Below are 23,170 nucleotides of genomic sequence, written 5' to 3' on the forward strand. Positions count from 1 at the left end.
GGTGGCTCACGCCTGTAATCCTAGCACTCTGGGAGGCCGAGGCGGGTGGATTGCTCAAGGTCAGGAGTTCGAGACCAGCCTGAGCGAGACCCCGTCTCTACTAAAAATGGAAAGACATTATATGGACAACTAAAAATCTATATAGAAAAAATTAGCCGGGCATAGTGGCGCATGCCTGTAGTCCCAGCTACTTGGGAGGCTGAGGCAGTAGGATCGCTTAAGCCGAGGAGTCTGAGGTTGCTGTGAGCTAAGCTGACGCCACGGCACTCACTCTAGCCTGGGCAACAAAGTGAGACTCTGTCTCAACAAAAAAAAAAAAAAAAAAAAAAAAAAAAAAAAAGATACATATTCCAAAAAAGACTAAAGCAAAGTATATACTCCACATACATTAAAGCTTTCAGTTTAGAATAAAGCTTTTAGTTTAGAATTTTCGAAAGTGAAAATGTTTGCAGTTTAAATAAATGCTGATAAAGGCCTAACATCACATCTACTTCTCATAACAACCTGTGACATAAGTATTATTATTATTCCCATTTTGTGGATTAGAAAATAGACTCAGAAAACTTAAATTTCTTGTCCAGAGAAAGGCAGCTCTTGAAAGGCAGAGAAGGACGTATCAATTAATTCCTAATTCCTAATTTTGATGCTTATTCCATAACATCAAAATACTTGAGAATGAATGCATAACTAATGTGACAAATCTTTAGCAACCATTTTGTTTATGTCAAACCCTCCATGATGGAAAGAAATTCACTTACGGGGGTCCAAGAACCATGTCGCCATTGTGCTATCTTTCCTGTGGGAACAGCTGGTAATGAAGTGGCCCCAATTTTAGAAATAACTGGGCAAGGTGTAACTACACAGTCCTGTTCAAAAGAAAAATGAATCTCATAAAATGTCAATTAATCACTCTGATTTATATTTAACCCAATACTTCATTTCTTTTCCCATATGTCTAATTCAAGAACAGTGGCACACTAAATTACAAACAGGTGATCTAAATGTTTTTATTTTTCAAAAACACAAAGCACAGTTTTGTCAAGTGCTAGCAGTGGATAACGACTCTGAATCCTAAAGTTTGGGTCATCCTGTCTAATGATTGAAAAGGAAAAGAGCAGTAGTCTTTTAAAAATACTGCTCAGCTGAAACATCCTGAATGAGCACAGACCTCTACATTAAAAACCACAACATACTTTAGAAGTTCATGACATTCATAATAATAGATATTATCTATCTTCTTAAATTCAAAGAATGGAAATACAGATGAAGAATAAAAAAATTTCATTTGTAAAGCTGGCAAAACCAAGAATGATAAATCCCCCATCCTCACATTTTTAAACACATCTAAGTGGGAAAAAATACAGAAAGAAATAACTTTAGCGCATCAAAAGTCTTCCTGTTTCATAAACCTTTTTGTTTATAACCCAAGAAGTTTCTCGTACCTGCCTGTCCCTTGGGCGACTGGCTCCATGGCACTCGGTGTCATCTAACACCGCACCAAATAGCTCACTGACACATTTAACAGCACGCATCTGATACCCATGTCCACATGTGGCTGAGCACTGAAAGAATATAAATAGATATTAAAAAAACATTGTTTTTTAAAAATTACATAAAATCCCATTTTCTTAAATGAATGCAGTTAATAATATACTTTTAGCAGATCTTTTTACTAGTCCTTTTTACGAGATTCAAGACTTAAAATGAACAAATTCAATCAATATGCATATTTATTCAAATTTATCATGTAAATTATCAATAAAATATTGAAGTTAACCAAACTGTACAATTATTATGGTATCCTAAAAAGTTATCATATAAAGATATCAATAGAAGCCTGATATTTTAGAGGCAGAGTCAATACAAGTTAGGAAAACTAAATACTTTTCTCTACCTGGTATATATATGTCATTTAGTATCCCAGGTAAATTTCAAAGAGATAAAGAAGGAAAAGTGTATGGTAAAGTTAAAGGGAAGTTGAAGGAAGGTTTCCTATCAACTGTGGCAACCTCCACAGAATAATCACCTTCATTCAGCCTGACCATTGCTCATCCTGCAGATTCCTAGCTGCCTGTTTGGTAAAACTTGTAAACAATGGCTACTCTAAGTACAGTGAAGATATCAAGTTAGACACAGAACATGAAAATATTTATATTTTAAACAAACCTGATAAGAGCATAAACCTGTAGCATCTTGGTTGACAAAAATAAGTTCAAAAGAAGAGCTGAAATATTTACTACAGCACAATTAGCAGTACTGTCAACATTTGGCAGATAAAGGCTCACATTTCAGGAGTATTTTTCTAATAAACCAACCCAAATTTCATCGCATCCACTAAGGGAGGAGTAAATATATCACAACTTTTGTGCCATTCTGTAAATATGGGTCAAGTTAGAAAAACTCCTATCATATACTTACAGAACCCCATGGTCCTACTTGCCAGGAAGCACAGGTATAAAGCTCACATGGCCTCAGAGATTCAGGTTTAGTACTTGGATTACAGAAGCCGTCACTCAAGTGATCCTCATTCAGCTGACACCATACCTGCCGTTGCTTTGTTCCTTTTCCACATGTAACAAGACACTGTAAGAATACAACTGATCATTATTTATTTGCAGCGGTCAACATAAATGCCTTAAAAATGATGCAATTATCAACTTGCATATTAAAATACAGTTGAAAGACCATTCCTAAGTGCATTTTCCCTCATTCCTCTAGAGATGTTCACTAAGTAAAATCATGCCACCCCCCCACCCCAATTTCTGCTGCTAAAGTCCCACTGAAACATCCATTTGTCCTAGAAACAAAGGTGCAAAACTGGCCTTAGATTAAGTATATATCCCAGGCTGCTGTGGACCCTGGCACTTTTTTATGAAAATGGTTATAGATTAAACATCAGTTATTATTATTGCTAACCAGATACTATAAATAAGGACAAACCATTTTATGAATTTTTGATTGCCTTGATAATACAGTTATTTACAAAATGATAAAATAAAATATTTTTGAATGTTATAAAGTCTGATGGCAAAGCTTACCTAACACAGTATTATAACAGTTCTAAGCCTCAAGTGTTTAATGTTACCTCACTCCACTCACTAGTAGCCCAACTTGGACAGGAAAACTCATTGCAATTCTCTATCGTCACTTGGGAAAGTTCTTGGCATTCTGCGTCAGCAAGGCGGTGGCCAAAATTATTTATACAATAAGATTCTCGAGACCTTTCTCCTCCTCCACAACTCCTGGAACACTGATTGAAAAAAAGAAAAAGTGGTAACTAATGGGGAAAAATTAGATTTTTAACAAAAACATACTTCAGAGTGACAAATATATAATTAGAAAAAACGGGGCTTTTCTTAAACAATTATTTTTATTGTACCTGAGACCATTCTGAATAATGCCATTTTGTTAAGACACAGTCACCATGGCATGGTTCTCGGGTAGGAGGTTTAAGTTGGTCGGCACAGTAGTGGTCATCTACTGGAACAGTATGTCCTTTATGAATGGAATACTTCATGCAGTGGACATCCAAGGACCTATATCCTTGACCACACTGGGATGAGCACTCACTTTTGCCAATGACGTGCCACCTAGAAAAAAAATTATTACACTTAGAAGGCATATTAATACAATTTAAAAATATTTAGAGAAATGTATGCATATGAGTCAATTTTTCAAATTCTAAGAGTTGATGGACAAGCCACCATAAAAATGGAGCCAGTCTGATTAAAGTTGGAGGCAGGGAAGCAGCACTGTACCTATTCACCCTGGCATTTGGAGGCAGCTTTGCAGGTATGTCCAAGGAACTTCAAAACCTTTGAAAACAGCTAGTGTAGACCAAGATTATCCAATTACTTAGTGGCAGATTTTAAACTATAACTGAATATATCTGGTTCCAATCACGTAGTCTCCCCCTATGCAATCATTCTATAGAATTCTGATTTATGAAAAGGAAATATGTGGGAATTTGACTACATCAAGAAAGGTAAAGGCTTTAAAAGTTGGTAAACTAGTTTTTGTAAAGTATATCACACTTTCTCATTTATTCTTGTAATCTATATTTAGACAAGTGTCCAGGGAAAACACGTTTTCCACAAGTAAACATACTAGTTTTAGCCAAGTTATCCCAACTGTAGCATAGCAATCTATCAGACAATGTGAGTATACCAGGATAACAAAGCATAGAATTCACAGAACTTATTTCCATCCCCAATAGCATCTCAAGGATTTCACTGTGCTTCATTCCATTGCAATGCAGTGGGTGCAACTTACTCAGGCAGTTCTACCACTATGCTTTTGCTATATGTTTTCAAACAACATCATAAATATATAGTAATGCTTATCCTTTCTGAGTGAAGGAGGTTCTGGCCATCCCTGAATGTTAAATGTCACCTGCTACAATGCAAAAAATATCTGAAATATGGGGTTATTGTGCCTTGTGCCACTTTAAGACCAATCCCCAAAAAACTCCAAATGACAAGAAATTTAGGTTAGAAGTGAAAATACCCTTGCCATGATCTAGATCAATTTCCTTTAAGTGTAAAGGAAAAAAATACTGATAAAATATCAGGGAAATAAATTTATTTATTCTCCAATCTTCAAGCTTCAGAAGTTTACTGGTTCATGAATTCAGTGAGAATTACAGAATCATGCTACAACATTTATTGTTTTGGATCTTTACACCATTGATTTTCAGATTAGAGTTCACCTGTATTTATTTTATAGACAACATTGCTTCCATTTTCTACAAAAAATTTTAAGTCTAGGGATTCAGGAAACACTACAAATAACAATTCATACCAATTATGTACTGAATTTCACGCTAAATTAGTGAGCCTGAAAATTTATAATGGCAGGGGCAGACAAGCAGTGTTAGTTACACGTCCACTCTGTGTTGGGTACTGTGCTGGATGTTTTCATCTGAGCTCACTTATAAGTTTTAATCTGGTTACATTATACATTATTTCTCTTTTACCTTAGTTCACAGTCTGTATTGCACCTTTCAGAAACAAACAATGGAAGTGGCAAGTGGTCACATCTTTGATCAGACACAACCATACGATCACTCTTACGTATGCAGGTAATTTTTCTTCTATGAAGACCTTGGCCAAAGTCAATGAAAATTAAAAATGAAAGGAAAATTCACATAAGTAGATGTTCCATAATTATTTAATTCTGCTAATAGCCTAAAGGAGTCAACTAAGCAAGCAAAAATTTCCAACACAACATACAGGATTTACTAATATATTAATTACTTTTTATAATACGTAAGCTACATCCTGAATGGTTGAGGAGTTTGCTTAGTGAAGAGACACAAGGAAGACGGGACAGGTATGCAGCAGAAAGAAGTTCATTATAGCTGAGAGAGTGAGTGATTGTTGGTGGAGAACTGAGTAGCTAGGGACAGCACTGATGCTATATAATACACTATATTGTTACCCATTTTTTTTCTGCCCTTTCCCAGTAAAAGAATTGCACATATCTACTTGTTACAGTGTTACGGTAACTTCCTGTGGGAGAAGAACTCTTCCCTGTTCATTGGCATCAGGCTTATGTTAACTGTAAGGGGATGTGACCTATTCCAAACCCAACCAACTCTCCTTCCCTTTTCCCTGTGCATCCAGAACAGTATTTTCCAGAGAGGGCTGATCTTTCAGCCTGGAATCATGAATGAAAAAGACATAGACAGACAATAGAAGGATCAGTGATTGCCATGGGTTGTGGAGGAAGGAGGGCAAGATGAATAGGTGAAGCATAAGGGATTTTTAGGCCAGTGGATATATGTCATTACACATTTGTCAAAACTCATAGAATTTATAAAACAAAGAGTACCCTAATGCAAACTATGGATTTTAGTTAATGCATCAAAATTGACACATAAAGTGTATGTACATATGTGCCACACTAATGCAAGATGTTAATAATAGGGAAATTGGGGGAGATTGGGTGAAGGACGAATACTTTCCGTACTTTCTGCTCAATTTTTCAATAAACTTAAAACCACTCTAAAAAATAAAGTCTATAAATTAAAAAAAAAAACTGACAAGGATGTAGATATCAAGTTGGAGCCAATTAGCAGCCAAAACATGGTATAAGCCAGCAATAAACCTTTTTTGTCCTGAGCCACTGAGATTTGGCCATTGTTTGCATGCAGCATAAGCACAGCAAAAGCAAACTAAGAGAAGTGGCATAATCGGCCAGAGTAGTTTGAACTTTACACTTTCTGCAATAGGGAGGTAGTGAAACATTTAAGCAGTCAGTGACATGATCAAATTTCTGTTTTATCGAAGTTCAACTCTGTATTTCCAGTTAAGTAAACACGAACATATATGTTTATCCCCACTCCTTCCTAAATATCCTTTTTGAAAAGGCATAAACCTAAAAGAACAACAACAAAAAAAAGAACAGAAACACAGAAGGAAAGAAAAGGAAATTGTGAATATGAAAAGTAGATGGAAATAACTATGTAACAGAGCCAAGGAAGATGAAACCTAAGCCTGCAAAGTGGGAAAGTAAATAATAAACAAACCATTCATGCCATAGAATCCAAGAAAAGCCCAGGAATGAAAAACACCAGGTTGCTCTGAAGTGGTAAATGTGTGAAGGATAGGCCTGAAAAAACGAAGAATTGAGTGAAAAGTATACAAAAAGAATGGTTAGACCACTACCATTCTAGTTGAGAGAGGCACTGTCCAATAAAAACAGAATGTGAGCCACATATGTATTTTTACATTTCTAGTAGTCACATTAAACAGTAAAAGGAAAGGTCTAATTCTGGTAACATTTATATTTAACCCCAAATATCAAAAAATATGGTCATTACAACATATCATTATAAAAATTATTAATATATTTTAATTCTCTTTTCATACTAAGTCTTGAAAATCCAGTGTATATTTCACACTTACAGCAGGTTTCACTGGACTAGCCACATGTGGCTAGTGGCTACCCTACTAGACACCATAGCTCTAGAAGGTGAACTTGAGGGCACAAGACACAGCTGAGGGCAGTTGGGGTGACACTGTGCCAAAATGAGGTGATTAAGTCAAGGTCTCCACACTGAATGATGAGGTCCTGGCTGGCTGGGCTCTCCATCTCCCTCTGGCTCCAAGCCATCTTCTGTTGCCCTGCAGCCTCCTCAAGACCATCAGAAGATAAAAGAATTCCTCTCTTGGGGGGACTGGTTAGCCCAAGAAGAAAGATCAACTGACAATGACATTTGGGGCTTCTCCTCAATGATGTATGAAAAGGCTACTTTATGGCCCAATTACTCCATAATGAAGCATCTAGTTGACTTGCCTGACCCACACAGGACTTTCATCAGCATTTTAGTACTTCTTAAATATAGACAAATATAGCAAAGGATCAGCAGACATTTTAGAAAAGCCTCTAACGCAAAAGAAGGTAAAATAAACAAAAACAAAATAGAACTAGGTTGAAACACATATAAGTCAGGGAGCAGAAGAAAACTTAAAGACTATAATTAATACCCTCAGAGATATAATAGAAGGTACTGCATTCATGAAACAAAGCAAGATGTTATGAGATGAAACATTAAAAACACAGTGAAATTGAGAGAAGAAATTAGAAAATAAATGATCAGTTTGAGAGGCTGAACATCCAAATAATACAAGTTTCAAAAAGATAGGGGAGGAAAACTAATGTGAGGAAATTTCCAAAGAAATAAAGCAATAAAATTTCTCAAGACAAAGAATCTGTGTTTCCAAATTGGAATGGCATCCTAATTACTTAGAAAAATGGTTTTAAAAAGTGCAAATTAAGGCACATTGTCCTGACATTTCATACCACTAGAATTAAAGAGAGGATCCACAAAACTTCCAGAATAGAAAGTGCCACAAATAAACATAGAAAACTGGAAAATAAACCTTTCAAAATTCTAAAGAAAAATAATCTATTTAAGTCGATTATTTCTTTGTTTATTTTCTGTTTGGAGGATCTGTCCTGTACTGTCAGTGGGGTGTTAAAGTCTCCAGCTATTACAGTATTGTTATCTATCATTTGGTTCAGATCAAATAGGGTTTGCTTTATGAATCTGGGTGTACCTAAGTTGGGCGCATATATATTAAGTATAGTTATGTCTTCTTGTTGAATTGTGCCTTTCACCAGTATATAGTAATGAGATATCACTTAACTCCAGAGAGAATGGCCTTTATCAAAAAGTCCCAAAACAACACATGTTGGCGTGGATGCAGAGAGACAGGAACACTCATACACTGCTGGTGGGACTACAAACTAGTGCAACCCCTGTGGAAAGCATTATGGAGATACCTTAAACAGATTCAAGTAGACCTACCATTTGATCTAGCAATCCCATCATTGGGCATCTACCCAAAGGAACAAAAGTCATTCTATGACAAAGAAACCTGTACCCGAATGTTTATAGCAGCACAATTCACAATTGCAAACATGTGGAAACAACTCAAATGCCCATCAATTCATGAATGGATTAGTAAATTGTGGTATATGTATACCATGGAGTATTACTCAGCTATAAGAAATAATGGTGATATAGAATCCCTTTTGTTCTCCTGGAGAGAGCTGGAACCCATTCTATTAAGTGAAGTATTCCAAGAATGGAAAAATAAGCACCACATGTACTCACCAGCAAATTGGTTTCCCTGATCATCACCTAAGTGCACATTTGGGAATAACACCAATTGGGTAACAGACTGAGGTGGGGGTTGGGGGAGGGGATGAGTGTATATCTACATGATGAGTGCATTGCGCACTTTCTGGGGAATGGTCACGCTTGAATGTTCTGACTGGGAGGGATGGGGTGGGGGGGTTGGGGGGTATAACTACATGATGAGTGCAATGCACACTGTCTGGGGAATGGACACGTTTGAAGCTCTGACTTGGGGGGATGGGTGGTACATGGGCAATATATATAACCTGAACTTTTGTACCCCATAATAAGCTGAAATAAAAAAAAATAAAAAAAGAAAATAAATAAATAAATAAATAGGAAAAAAAAGAAAAATAATCTATTTTAGAATTTATGCCAGCTATACTATCAATCAAGCAAGAGAACAGAATAATGCCATTTTCAGATATGAAAGGTCTCAAAAAACTACTTTCTTTCTCAGGAAAGTACTGAGGGATATGTTCTACCCAATGAGGGAAGAAAACCAAGCAGTCGAATTTATAGCATTTAGAAAACAGTGAAATCAACAAAGATCAAAGAGATTTCCCATGATAATAATGAAGGGAAATCTCAAGATGACAGTCATATAACAAACTTAAAAAACAACACAAACAAATTACAGCAAAAGAGGGTCACGGTAGCAAAAGATACAGTGAAGAAAATTGAAAACTGATATATTAAATGTATTAAATTATATTAAAATGTATAGTTCTGACAACAAGTTTGGGGACTGATAACTTTCAGCACACAGAAACAAACCTGAGAGAATCATAAAGTTACATCAAAAAGGGAATAATCATAGTACACTATGTGGCAAAAGAATTAATAGTTCCTTTTCCCCTGCACATGATTGTTTAAGGGACCTCTCCTGATTTCAACTCCCAAGCCATCTATCACCATGTTTGTCTAGACTTCCACTTTGAATCTTGTTGTTATTCTTTACTTGGTGTGTTCACCGCATTTTAAAATGTTCCTTCATTCTCCTGTTGCTTGAATTTGTCCTCCTAGCTCCCCATATCCACGGCCACGGACGAGCTTACCCTCTCAATGCTGGAATGCTGGTCCCAGCTTCTAAAACTCCAATTCTCTTCTGTAAAGTATATCCAGGGCCTTTCTGTCAAAATGAATTCTTCCTTCTTCTATGTTACCAAAGCTCTTTGTTTTCTCCCTCTAGCGTTTATCCCAGTGGACCTCACATCACCTCCTACGGTATCCCTCCACTCAGACGCTGCCCAAACAGTAACAGGAACACCTGTTCCCACACACCCATGCTGGGCAGCGCTGCCCCAACACCACAGGACCACGGCTGTGCCTCTTCCTGAATGGGGAACCACAGTTTCTTTGGCACCTTGTCAGGTCAGTCTGTTCAACTGTTCTTTCCATTCTCATCATGTGTGCTCACTGCCTCTGGCCACCCACTTTCTATCACAAGCTCATCTCAAAGTGTCCTGAGCTTCCTCTCTCCTCTAACCCACTGCTCCCCTAATTCCCACATCTTGTCTCTATTCCCCATGAAAACTCTTTCCATTCTATACAAAATTCTTCATCTTCAGCTTCAATCTCCTCATAAAGTGCTCCCTCCAACTTTTTTGTGGTCTGCTCTGTGCCTACCTATAGCCTTGCATTTACCATTTTAAATTAAGATACCTACTCATGTATCTGTTTCATCCACTACAGACTTTAAAACCTGAATGTAGAATTGAGAGTTTATTATTAATAATATGACACAAAGTATTCCCTCAATAAATGTGTACTGCATTGAACAAACACAGTACTACACAATTAAGTATCCACAATTACAGCTTGCACAGACTCCAGTCTTTGCACTTTCTTTCTCCACTGTAAATTTCCCTACTTTTCCATTCCCCACTCTGCTCGCTCAGTTATTCACGTCATCAGCACAAACATATTTTCTCATGGTCAAGAAAGAGAAATAAAAGAATGAAAGAATATTTGATATCTCAACACTAAAAGAGGGAGATAGGTTGTTGAAAAAGAGTGTGGAGACGAGTGAACAAAAGGGCAGGTATTTCACTAGGCCGCAGGATACTAGTTAGAGAAACCTACTGTGGCTATGAACAAGAGAATGACAATGGGGAAGGAAAGCAGCAAAAATGGGGAATAGGGAAAAGGGTAGCATTAAATGGGGCTGTTAAGTATAGGAAACAAAGATTCAGTAAGGAGAAAAGTAGAAAGGGAAAAGAGATGGGAAACCTTTGTTATGACTGTGTGGATGTGTGTGGACAGTGGGGAGGACATAGGCATCCAGACTTAAAAGTACCCAAAATGACACCACCATGCGGTCAAACTTTTTGCTCTTATTTAATTAAGAGCAGTGTACCTTGACACATTTTGGTACAGTCTTGCCATGGTCCATACAGATCCCACATGAACAGGTCGCTCCTCTCTTCCATAGGGATACTGAAGGAATAACGTACATCAGGATTGTATAAATTACCCACACACAACACCTAAATAAAAATACAAAGGAACATACAATTAATTCGTAAAAGATAAATTCTTAAGATGTCATTTTTATGTTTAATAATAAATGTTAAACACTTAGCCAGTAGTTTACTAAAATGACCGAAGCTGTCTTATTAATTACTACTGAGAATTCACCTGCAAAATAAGTTCTTCTTCTAGTCGATCAGTACTATTAATTCTTTCAACTGAGTTGTTTGATCCACTGTATTCAAAAATAGCTCCTTGTACATTGATTTCCTTTTTTGACATACTCACAACAAAATTCCCATTCAAAAGAAAATTCCCTTGAGTGTCAGATAATGCTGTAAAAGAATAAAATATTACTCATGAAATAGTAAAATCAGTCAACAGTACAGAAAATACTTTATTTATTTATTTTTTTTTAAAGAGACAGGGTCTCACTCTGTTGCCTAGGCTGCTGGAATACAGTGGCGTGATCACAGCTTACTGCAGCCTCGAATTCCTGGGCTCAAGCAATCCTCCTGCCTCAGCCTCCTGAGTAGATGGGACTACAGGTACATGCCAACATGCCTAGTTAATTTTTTTTTTTTTGTAGAGATGGCATCTCGCCATGTTACCCTGGATGGTCTCGAATTTCTGGGCTCAAGTGATCCTTCTGTCTTGGCCTCCTAAATTACTGGGTTACAGGCATAAGCCATTGCACCTGGCCTACTTTAAGTTTTTACATTCGAACTTCTTTGAAATTAAAGAATGTAAATATAAATTAAGAAAATAAATTATATTTTACAGTAATGTGAGATCTCACCTATAAGTAGGGAAATTTCAGCATATCGGCCAAAGATATTAAAATAAATTTATTCTATACTTTCCTATCTGAGAAGGTCATCTTCCATGATGCATTCAACTTCAGAAGGGACAAACAGAAAGTGCAAAAGCAGAAAGAGGTCACAGCCCCAGCAGACAGATCACTTAAGTTAATCCTGGTCATCAATGGTAGGGAAAGAAAGAGCAGCCTATCTGCTACAACATTCCATTTATACTTATCTTAGAAAAAGTACAAAGCTTTAAAACTCTAGGGTCAATATTCTAAAAGGCCATATAACGACTATACTATATTCTATACAAAGGTCTAGATCTTTCATAGAGAGACACTCTATCACTGTTGATACATATGTGAATATCTGCTTTTCAGAATAATACTCTTACCTCCCCCTCTCTGTTCATGCCCTCTTCTTGTTCTTTCTCATTGACAGGTATTTAATATGACTGTCAAATATGTTTATATATGTATATTTATTTATATACTATACATATATAATAATGTAGTATGTATTCATAATTTGTTACTTTTTAAATACAAAGTTACAGGGTGTCCATAGGAGTTTTGTAGTAAAAAAACAAATTTGCATGTTAAAACAATGGGCTTAGTTCAAGTTGTTCCAATTGACAACTATGTAATAATCTTGGACAAACCTCTTGCTCGGTTTCCTAAACTGTGTAATAGAAATAATAAAAATTTCTATGTCACAGGTTTTTAATCAGGATCAAATTTGGAAACTACTTGTAAAAGTGTGTAAATTATAAAGTACTGTGCTATATATTTTTAGTTTTCAGGAGGATGTGTAATATTTAACATTTTGCACTAAGAAATGGGAGAAAACTCCCATATTAACCAAATAATTTTTTGCTTGCTTTTCAGTGGAACAATAACCTTTTTGGAAAACATTTGTTTGGCATTCCAGGAAATCTCACCAAAGGCACACAAATCACCTATGGCTAAACTTCCTAATAAATACAATACCCATCTGAAAAAGCAATCTTGAAGGGATTATTATAACGTAAATTTTGTGTTTCTGTGTATATGTGGGCTAGCATAACTGCCTTTATATGTTACATTGAATTCAATGAAGAACAAATAAAGTTCTATATTTATCCTATGAAATAGAAATTCCTTTATGTAATAATCTGTACTTTATCAAAAGTGGATAGGCCTATTTGAAGGATTACTGGTTACATTCAATCTAAGAGAAATAAAACTTTACTGAGAAAAAAACCTCCATATATTCACTACTTTTAGTTACCAAATTTTATAAATATGTTTTAAAAATCCCTTCTATTGATGTCACATGTTTATTTTGCTCACTTCAAATTAGACTTTGATATTTCCATTTGTAGTTCTCTACAAAGTATATTGATACTTTATTGGTGAAAATAAATTTCTAACTTTTAAATTTGAGTAAAACCTGTGGTCTAGTCCTAGAAAGATACATATATCTACAGTTGGAAACTGAGAGAACTATTTAATTATTTATCTACAATATAGTGGCATATATCTATATATATGTACCTAGGTAATATTTTTAGCATAAGAAAAAGAATTCTAACTACATGTAAAAGGATAATTAAAATATATACATTTGATTTTCTTTGGGAAATTTTTTGCATTTTTTATTGAGGTGATATTGATATAACATAAAATTAACCATTTAAAAATGAACAATTCAGTGGCATTTGGTACATTCACAATGTTGTACAACCACCACCTCTATCTAGTTCCAAAACTTTTCATCACCCCAAAAGGAAACCCTGTATCCATTAAACACTTGTTCCCTTTACATTTGACTTTATAGTGCCAAATGTGATTCCTGAGATAAGCTGTTCATTATAGATTAAGACTGCCAGATATACACATTAGGTATTTAGGTCAATGTCTCATATCTTACTGATACTTTCTCAGTATCAGCTCTGCACCATCAGCTACCTACACTTCAGCTTGCTGAATTACACGTAAGTCAACATTAAGTTATTTCTTATACAGAAGGAAAAGATTTGTGAAATATTCTTTTCACGTTTGTGCCTTAATGAAATTCTTTAAATTTGAAAGCTAATTTCTAAAAATAAATAACATGAATTAAATCTATACTCTAGAAATAGGTAAAAGACAATATACTGTGACTATATTCATTAATATATTGTAAAAACCACAGTTCTTTTTCTATCTTTTTTTTAAATACAAGAGCTTTTTAAAAACCGTATTTAAACACTTTTTCTACATGGTAAAAACATTTAAGAAAACCATTTAAAACATTTAACTTCAAAGAGTTCTATAATTAACATTATACAAAAAGATTGAAAAGAATTTTATTCTAAATACATATGCAACTAATAGAATATAACCTTTGGTTATCTAAAATTCTTTTATGGGAAAACACTAAAAACAAATTTATTTTTCAGAATTTCCTTCAACGTTTTTTTAGAAGGATATGTTTTGTTAAGACTATATTTTGCTTAAGAACATACGTATGAGGAGTCAGATGACCTAAGCTTAGTATGAACCAAAATTGCATGTTTGCTCAAGGGACTCTTGTTGCCTTCTAGGAATTTACATCAACCACAGACCTCCATGAAATTGCACATGAACCACATACTCGCTGCTGTTTACTAGGAATGTTTACCAAGGTAATTGTCATCTTCTGGTTTTCCAGAATAGCTGTGCTGAAGAATGTCAATGTTTGTTGCTCCTGTGGGAATCTTTACAACAACATTATAACCTGCAATATAATTTTACACATGTTAAATTTCACAAAAAACAGATGGCCTAGAGCCTATTACTGCTGAATAACTGAAAAATATGAATAGCACAGTCAGACTCATTTTCATTTTATCTTTAAAAAATGATATAGTGGTTATTCCTTTTGAATCAATGCCTTACACAAATTACTGAGGATTGAGAAAAAGTTATTATTGTCTATAAACATACAGAGTCTGGGATTCTTAACTTTTCCTATTTTTTTCCTTACTTCTAAAATTCTTAACATTAAAATGGTATAAAGCTAATATTTTAGCTCCTAAGATGTTTAATACACATATTCATTTTTAAATCTAACACTCTTATATGAAAAAATATAGGATTTCAAATGCTATTCACAAATCCAGGAGAGAGCAAAATAATTGGTCATTGCTATATGTTCACAGAGATTCAGTGAACAGCAAAATAATGAAATTTAAAATTTCATTATTGAAAAAATAATAAAAAACAAAACAGAAAAAGTTTTTTCTCAAGCTTTTAGTTCATTGTCTGAGCAGGAATCTCTTTATCTACCCCCAAAATTTGACATTATTTTTTTAAAGTATGCTAATAAGCTTACTATGAGAAAAGGAAAAAGTTTACTCAACTGAAGAAAGTAATACTTTTATTTTATGAGACCAAATTCAGCAACATTGGTACTGCTCAAAATAGGAAACACTATATCAAATATATATCAAACAAGAAAAAATGTTTTCCTAACATTAAAAATACTCATACTACATAGTTGTTCCAATATACTCAGGTTTTTAAGTATATAGTTCATTGTGCTTTAGTAATATTCTTCTAAGGTTTCCCCCTGCTTGATACATGAATAAAAGGAGTTGTAATTTTTCTCATATACTAATTTTGATGAATATGGAATGAACTTAAAAAATTTTAAAAGTGCTTAAATTAACAACTCGGATATCAGATTACCTTGAATATTTCTACAGCAGCCTTATTTATATTTCTTCCAAGACATCGCATTTAAATACAAGGTGATAAATGGTTTGATGAATCTGGAAATACTGGTTTATAGGTTATCGATCTACAAGAATAATTTTAATTTGCTTCTTTTTCATTATAAAGCATTCTCACCTACTACTTCCACTGTTTATGTCTTTGCTAGTATGTTTTTTTCAAGAAAGCAAGCCATCAGTATATGAGTGAATTAATAAAATGTGGTATATGTATACCATGGAGTATTACTCAGCCATAAAAAATGGTGAACTAATACCTTTTGTAACAACCTGGATGGAACTGTAGACCATCCTTTTAAGTGAAGTATCGCAAGAATGGAAAAACAAATATCACATGTACTCACTATTAAACTGGAACTAATTGAGCAACACTCATGTGCACATACGGTAGTAAAATGCAGTGGAATTCAAGCAGGTGGGGGAGGGACCAGGGGATGGGTAAATTCACTCCTAACAGGTACAATGTACACTGCATGGGTGATGGACACATTTATAACTTTGACTCAAACTGTACAAAAGCAATTCATGCAACCAAAACGTTTGTACCCTGTAGTATTTGGAAATAGAAAAACAAGAAAGCAAGTAAGCCTAAGGCATTGCAAAGATGACAAGATGAAGGCTACCACCAGGGGGCAGAAATGTGACAAATGCTATTCTGCTCCTGTAAATGAGTTTAACACCTTTTCTCATTTGCAAATTGATTAATTCATAGTACAATTTTCACAGAATTTTGGAAGTGTGGTTTTATCATAGAAAACAAAATTTTCAGTGAATACAGTGTTGTCGGTTATAGAAGGGAATCAAACGTGTGTGGCTCCCATAAACTAATGAATAACAACTAGGAAAATAGTATATCAAATCATCTAGTAACTAAGATTCATATGTATCACAAGAGTATAAAATGTACAATACTTTTCATATAGATAAAAAATAAACTTTGAGTTTTAAATTATACTGCTTGAATTGAAACCACTAATACTAACTTAACTGTTAAAAAATATATGAACACAACTTAAAGCTGTACAATAAGACTTTTGTAAAAAATAAATTTTAATTTTCAAGGAAAGTTTTAAAGGCCTGCTTTTACTTTCTTTTATTAAAAACTGTTTGTATAAAAAATTTTAGAATGGAAAATATCTGATATAGTCTCATAACACTTTGAAGAAAAATAAATTTATGGCCACCAAATTATCAATTATATCTGTGATCCAAACACTGCCTGGAAAATCAAATGTGATAATAATTATGAATTAACATTTAAGTTAATGGTTTTATCCTTCACCTTCAATCAGTATTTTCAATATACCATTAATAAGAAACACAACAGATAGGCCAGGTTAAACCAGAAAAAAAAAGTAGTTCAAATAATGAAAATACCTAAAAACAAGTTTCCTGGAAAGAATCATAAATAGATACATTTTAAATTACAGAAATATCTGTAAAAGCACTTCATTAATTGAGGGACTATTCAGACATCACAGTCAAATAACACTGCATTTACTCTAATAAATGCATCTAATATATTTTTAAGAATCAGATTTGCCTTGGACAGGTAAATTCATTAATTCAAGGATAAATCTAGTACGGTACAAAATCAAATATTTTCTATTCAGAAAATTTTTCTTTAACAATCATTTTGGACTAAGGGTACAGAGTAGACAAAACAATAAAAAAGCATTACCATCATCACTTCATTACTTACTCCCTTATTATATCAAATGAAAGGGAAAACTAGAAACAAATACACAGCTTACCATAATGAGCACTGTTGAAGACACCTGCCATTGTCCTACATGATGAGTTATCCCCGCCACACACTCCACATTTGTCTCTCTTGGCCTTGGAGTTTAGCACGTGATCACAGCCAGCTTGCTTCAAAACACAATTATTACAATTGGTATTATAAAAATGACTATTTATAAGTATGGTGCTATAAAGGTTACAAAGTTCTTTTCACAGATATTCTTTCAGTTAACAGGAGATTTGGTACAACAGGATTTTTTCCAGATATCTACTGATCTTGTTGTACATCATTATTTTCATATATCTTTTCATGTGTTCTAACAAGCAGTGTTTTTAGAAGGGTCATCCCCATCCTCCTGCATCAGAATCACATGGGGCGGTATTTAAAAAGGCAAGATTCCCAGATTTTCTGAATGTACATGGGGATAAAACCTAGAAATTCATATTATAACACTGATATTGATGCCTATACCCATTATCATTTGAAAACCACTCTTCAAAGAAATGTAATTCAAAGAGACAAATGTATGATTATGTAAGTAACACATTAGAATACTCTAAAAAAATGTCTTTCATGATTAATTTTAACTCATGACCTTAGAACGCCAGGAATAATACCAATTTCAAATAAATACTTGAAAGCAACAATTTCTCCAAAGCTAATACCCAGCATAATAAACAGTGTTTATTAAAAGAATGAATAAATAAATATGAAAACAAATGGTTTGCTTCAGAAGTTTCAAAAAACAAATGTAGCTCTTCTCCATGCAGAAGCTATCCTCTTTATATACTGCAATAACTCTTTCAGTTCTTTGGATTGGTCCTCTAAATTTAGTGATCAGAAAATTTCATAAGCCTCATGAATTCTTTTATACACAAGGAAAATATTTCCAAATTGAAAATTTTAACCATGTATTTTCTAAAAGTAATCTACATGTTATGATAATTTTCATCATTTTTTTATTTTCTTATGACTTTATGCCACTAATTTAGATAAAATATAAGTTTTTCAGGTCACTGAGTAATCATTTTCTAGTATTTAAGCAATTTCGAATGTGTAAGTTATTTTAAGTCTCTTTAAACATCTCATTAGCTCTTTGGGTGCAAGGTCTTTATCACCTAGGTAACTGATAATAGATATTTTATTATAGAGAGATGAAATTTGCCCTATTAAGTTTCATCTTAACAAAATGAATGAGTTTATAAGAATACACTTATATTTTTATTTTTTTTGTTTTTAAATTGACAAATAACATTGTATGTTATGATGTACAACATGATGTCTTTGAAGTATATATACGCTGTGGAATGGCTAAATCTAGCTAATAAACAAATGCATTAACTCCCATACTCATCATTTCTGTTGTGAGAGCACATCCACTAACACTGAACATTCACTAAAACATCCACTAAAAAGTAGAACTACCATATAATCCAGTAATCCCACTTCTGGGTATGTATCCAAAGGAAATGAAATCAGTATGTCAAAGAGATAGCTACACTCCAATGTTTATCACAGCACTATTCACAGTAGCCAAGGTATAGAATCAACCTAAGGTCCATCCACAATTGCATGGATAAAGAAAATGCAGTTTCTGTACACAATGGAATACTATTCAGCCATTAAAAATGAGATCCTGCCACTTCAGGCAACATGAATGAACCTGGAGGACATTATGTTAAATGAAATAAGCCAGGCACAGAAAGACAAATACTACATGATCTCACTCACACGTGGAATCTAAAAAAGATGGTCTCACAGAAGTACACTCACTATATTCTTTAGACCACATTCACTATCTTCACTATGCTCGTTCTCAAACTCACCATCCATTCTCAAGATCGCCATCTGTAATGTTTGTGCTTTAATTCAAGGTCTCATATACTCTCACCTAGAATCCTGCTAAATGGCCCACCTACCTCCAATCTTCTCCTAACCCTAACAACGTGAAGAGTCTAAGATTCTAATATGCAAATCAAATCATCTCTCTCCCTAGACTTTAAATCCTTCTATGCATCTCCAAGGAGTTAAGAAAAAAAGTTCTTATGCCAACCATCTGCTAGTCCCTAACTCCAACTCTCCTCCCTTACTTCCTCACCTTTCTAAAACCTACTCATCTTCAGTGCTTAGTACAAGCCTCACAACCTCCATGAAGGGTTCTCTGAATCCTTTATCCACCTCCCCATGAAATAAGACACTGCCTCCTCTATGTCTCCATGCTACCTTGCAGATGACCCATAGCACTGCATTCTAATTGTTTACATGCCCATCTCCCCATATGAATCTGTGACCATTTTGGAAGTCAGGGCTCTGCTCCATTCTTTTAACCTGGTGATTTGAACAGTATCTGACATCTAGTAGCTACTCAATGTTTGTTGAATGTACATAAGAAGTAAGAGAGAGCTAGAGAGAGGGAGGAAGGGTATCTATGGGTTTAATGTAGACGGGAAAAATTACCAAGAAAGGTCACATTTGAAGTAGCAAAAGCATTTTACAACCTTTTTATCCTATTATTTTCTATCTTTTAAGGAAGTTGACTTCATTCCCAACTTGATTATGAGTGCAATACGCAAAACGAATGCAGCAAACTCATCTTAACACTTTAGGAGTGATTCTGTTTTTTTTTTTTTTAATTTCAAAATTTTATGAGTCATTCTTGATGACAGAGAATTGCCTAGTATCACATCTAGCCATACTCCTATAGATAGCATGATATCAAAGTTTGCCTTAGTGGAATTCATAAGAACATATTCTGAACTAATAAAAGTAATATTTTCTTAGAGAAATAGAAAAAAATTATTCTTAAAGTCACTTTAAATATAATAGAAACATACTGTTTACTCACCCGACACAGGCCTTGAACACAAATGTCATTAGTTTCAGTTCCACAAGGAGTACCATCAGCAACCCTGTCCTTCAACTGGTAGAAGTTAGTGGTTCCAGCAACCCGACAATAGAGTTTACAACGATCTTTTATGGCAACTGTAAAAAATAAAAAAGTCAAAATTTTAATGTACAATTATGAAGCTATGTGTTCCTATATCCCCCCAAAAATTTACTTCAAAGAAATAGTATAATTACTTACTTCCACTGTACTTTGGAAGCCACCTCACATTAGGGGAAAGACCATTGATGTTGAAATGTTTACCATCAAAATCAGAGCACTGCTTCTCTCGAAAGTCTTGCTTGCCTTTTGGACATGAATCAGTATTACATGATCGAAATTTCATCCTGCGGCCCACACAGTACTTTCCTCCGTTTCTTGGCCTAGTCAAATTCATTACATTTTAAAGCACATCAGTACAATATTAATTCTGCCATTTACTTCTAAAACTGTTCCATTCTTTCCAGGATCTGGAAAACCACTAATGTCCCACTCATACTTCTTGTTTTTAACAGAAGTATAGAACAGGGGTTTTAAGGAATTCTACGGCTAATGAACCATAAAAATATCCACCTTAGGGTGGACACTGAGACCTAGAGGGCAGAAATATCTTAACTTTGACTAGATTAACTAACAAGAAAGTAATGATGGGAATTTTATTTTAAAACTTCAAAAAAGTATTTGTTCGTTTTCTCAAAAAAAAAAAAAAAGACATGAAATAAAGACAGTAACAAAGACATCATGTTAAATAAAAAGGAAATATATACATGTCTTTGTCACGCATATCCTACTTATCACCCAATTCAAGGAGTTTCATGGCATTAATCTATGTCCATCTATATTTAAAATTATGCAGGAAAATAAAAGTTCTTTTTTTCAGAATTTTTGGAATATAAAAACTTCCAGTATAATTTAGCTATTCTAAAATTTAAATGAACTAAGTTAGATTTTATCCAGAGTATGTCACTTTACTGTATTAAAAATGTTTATTAATAAGACTTTAAGTAAAGAGCATCATATTGCTTACCAACTTATATATGATACATATAACAGAAACATTATTTAAAAATCTTTATGGAATCTCTAAGCTCTTTTAAATAGTTTGATGAGGGGGAGATATGCTTCAGTACTTATTCAGCTAAAGACAATGATGCATCTATAATATGAGAAGCAGAGAAAGAAAATATGACATGTCAAATTACACAAAACAGTAAAAAACTGGTAACCAAACTACATATTTTGCCCAGAAGAGCCAAAGTGAAAGGAGCCAGGATCTTTCATGAGGAATACACTAAATGTGAAAATGCCATTACATTACCATCATTCATATTTACAAGTATGTCTCAAATTTATACCAAATCAGAAACAAAAAAAATTAAGAAAATGGTTCTCAGTTTAGACTATAAAATTTAATCTATTTGGTTTTTTTTTAAGGTCTGAATCTAGCAAGATATAAAGCAATGTGGCTTAAAGTATTCCAGAAGTTTTCTGAATCTCAGAAACTTACAAACTGACCTCCAGTTTTAGAAGTGAATGAAACTGATGTTTACTTTCTGGTGCCTTGAGATAATCTTAATTTACAGTGACATAAAAAAGACATACTCAGGACGATTACAGAGCCTGGTTGTGCTTTTGATTCCACCTCCACATGTTCTTGAACAAGAATTGTAAGGTCCCCATGGTCCCCATTCACCATCTACAGCACGTGTTTCCATTTCTTTGTTTACACATAGCCCATGGTGGCAATGCTATAAAAATAACAAACACAAAAAGAAGCAATTCATGTACATCTAATTAGAACATTATAATAATTATGATAGCAGCATAAAGATCAATAGAAGAACAAACTGTAAACAATTTAAAGAAAACTGATATTAATTCAGAAATGTGATTACATTTGACACCACTTTACAATATTTCCTATCCACTGAGTTAGATCTGTGGAATACAAAAAGAGTATAATATTTCTCTTGCTCTTGAGATTTAGTCTCACTGGAGAGGAAAGAAAAATTAAACAGTTAAATGGAATATGATATTTTTTAAAAAGAAACAAACAAATATTAGGTTAATTCCATGTATTTCCATGCTTCCATTTTTTTACTCAAAGGTATCTATTCACTCTCCCATTGTTATATTTTTTTTTTTTTAATTTTTTAATAGATGGGTTCTCACTGTGTCACCCAGGCTGGACTACAGTGACATGATCATAGCTCACTGCAACCTTGAACTGCTGGTCTCAAGTAATCCTCTTGCCTCAGTCTCCTGAGTAGCTAGGATTACAGGAGCTCACCGCCACACCAGGCTTATTTATTTATTTATTTATTTGTATAGACAGGGTCTTCCTATGTTGCCCAGGCTGATCTTGAACTCCTGGCCTCAAGTGATTCTCTCGCCTCAGCCTCCCAAAGTGTTGGGATTATAGACGTTAGCCACCACATCTTCCCCACTCTCCCACTCTTTTAGATAATGTTTTACTTTATCCTATCCAAAGTCTCAAATGATGATCTTGTTTCTTACTTTCATCAAACTTCCCACAATCTCCCACCACCCATTCTACCCATCTAACAGCATCTGTACCCAGACAGACACTGCTGCCTATTAGTATATATGAAAAATTCACACAATCATAGACAAAGCAATCTCTCCACGTGTGCCCTTAATCTGATCCCTTCTCACCACTCAAAACATCTCTCCAGCAATTCTCTAAACTCTCCTATATCATCACCATTTCAGTGATAGCTCATCAAGCTGTGGCCATGCATTGATGCTAGTCTATGAACTATTTAATAATTATTAGTCTGTGAGGAGATAGGTAAAGAAATTGAGAGTGTGCATTTAGAAACTTTTACAGGAGTTTTACAGAGTAATTTCATGTTTATGA

At 34.3% G+C, this 23,170-nt stretch overlaps 1 protein-coding gene across 1 annotated transcript in view; it reads right to left on the reverse strand.

Annotated features, from left to right (window-relative positions):
- Positions 1 to 23,170, reverse strand: part of ADAMTS20 (ADAM metallopeptidase with thrombospondin type 1 motif 20) — a 158,877-nt gene that overhangs the window by 64,811 nt on the left and 70,896 nt on the right. The window contains exons 12-24 of the mRNA XM_069490737.1: positions 21,892 to 22,037; positions 20,491 to 20,672; positions 20,251 to 20,387; positions 17,416 to 17,533; positions 14,569 to 14,664; positions 11,288 to 11,454; positions 11,007 to 11,136; positions 4,976 to 5,102; positions 3,380 to 3,590; positions 3,086 to 3,250; positions 2,419 to 2,583; positions 1,443 to 1,562; positions 759 to 866 (exon numbers count right to left, since the gene is read on the reverse strand). Of these exons, the coding sequence (XP_069346838.1) occupies positions 759 to 866; positions 1,443 to 1,562; positions 2,419 to 2,583; positions 3,086 to 3,250; positions 3,380 to 3,590; positions 4,976 to 5,102; positions 11,007 to 11,136; positions 11,288 to 11,454; positions 14,569 to 14,664; positions 17,416 to 17,533; positions 20,251 to 20,387; positions 20,491 to 20,672; positions 21,892 to 22,037 (1,872 nt within the window). The remainder of the gene's footprint in view (positions 1 to 758; positions 867 to 1,442; positions 1,563 to 2,418; positions 2,584 to 3,085; positions 3,251 to 3,379; positions 3,591 to 4,975; positions 5,103 to 11,006; positions 11,137 to 11,287; positions 11,455 to 14,568; positions 14,665 to 17,415; positions 17,534 to 20,250; positions 20,388 to 20,490; positions 20,673 to 21,891; positions 22,038 to 23,170) is intronic.

This window comes from Eulemur rufifrons, chromosome 16 (genome assembly GCF_041146395.1).
Source record: "Eulemur rufifrons isolate Redbay chromosome 16, OSU_ERuf_1, whole genome shotgun sequence".
Taxonomy (NCBI): Eukaryota; Metazoa; Chordata; class Mammalia; order Primates; family Lemuridae; genus Eulemur; species Eulemur rufifrons.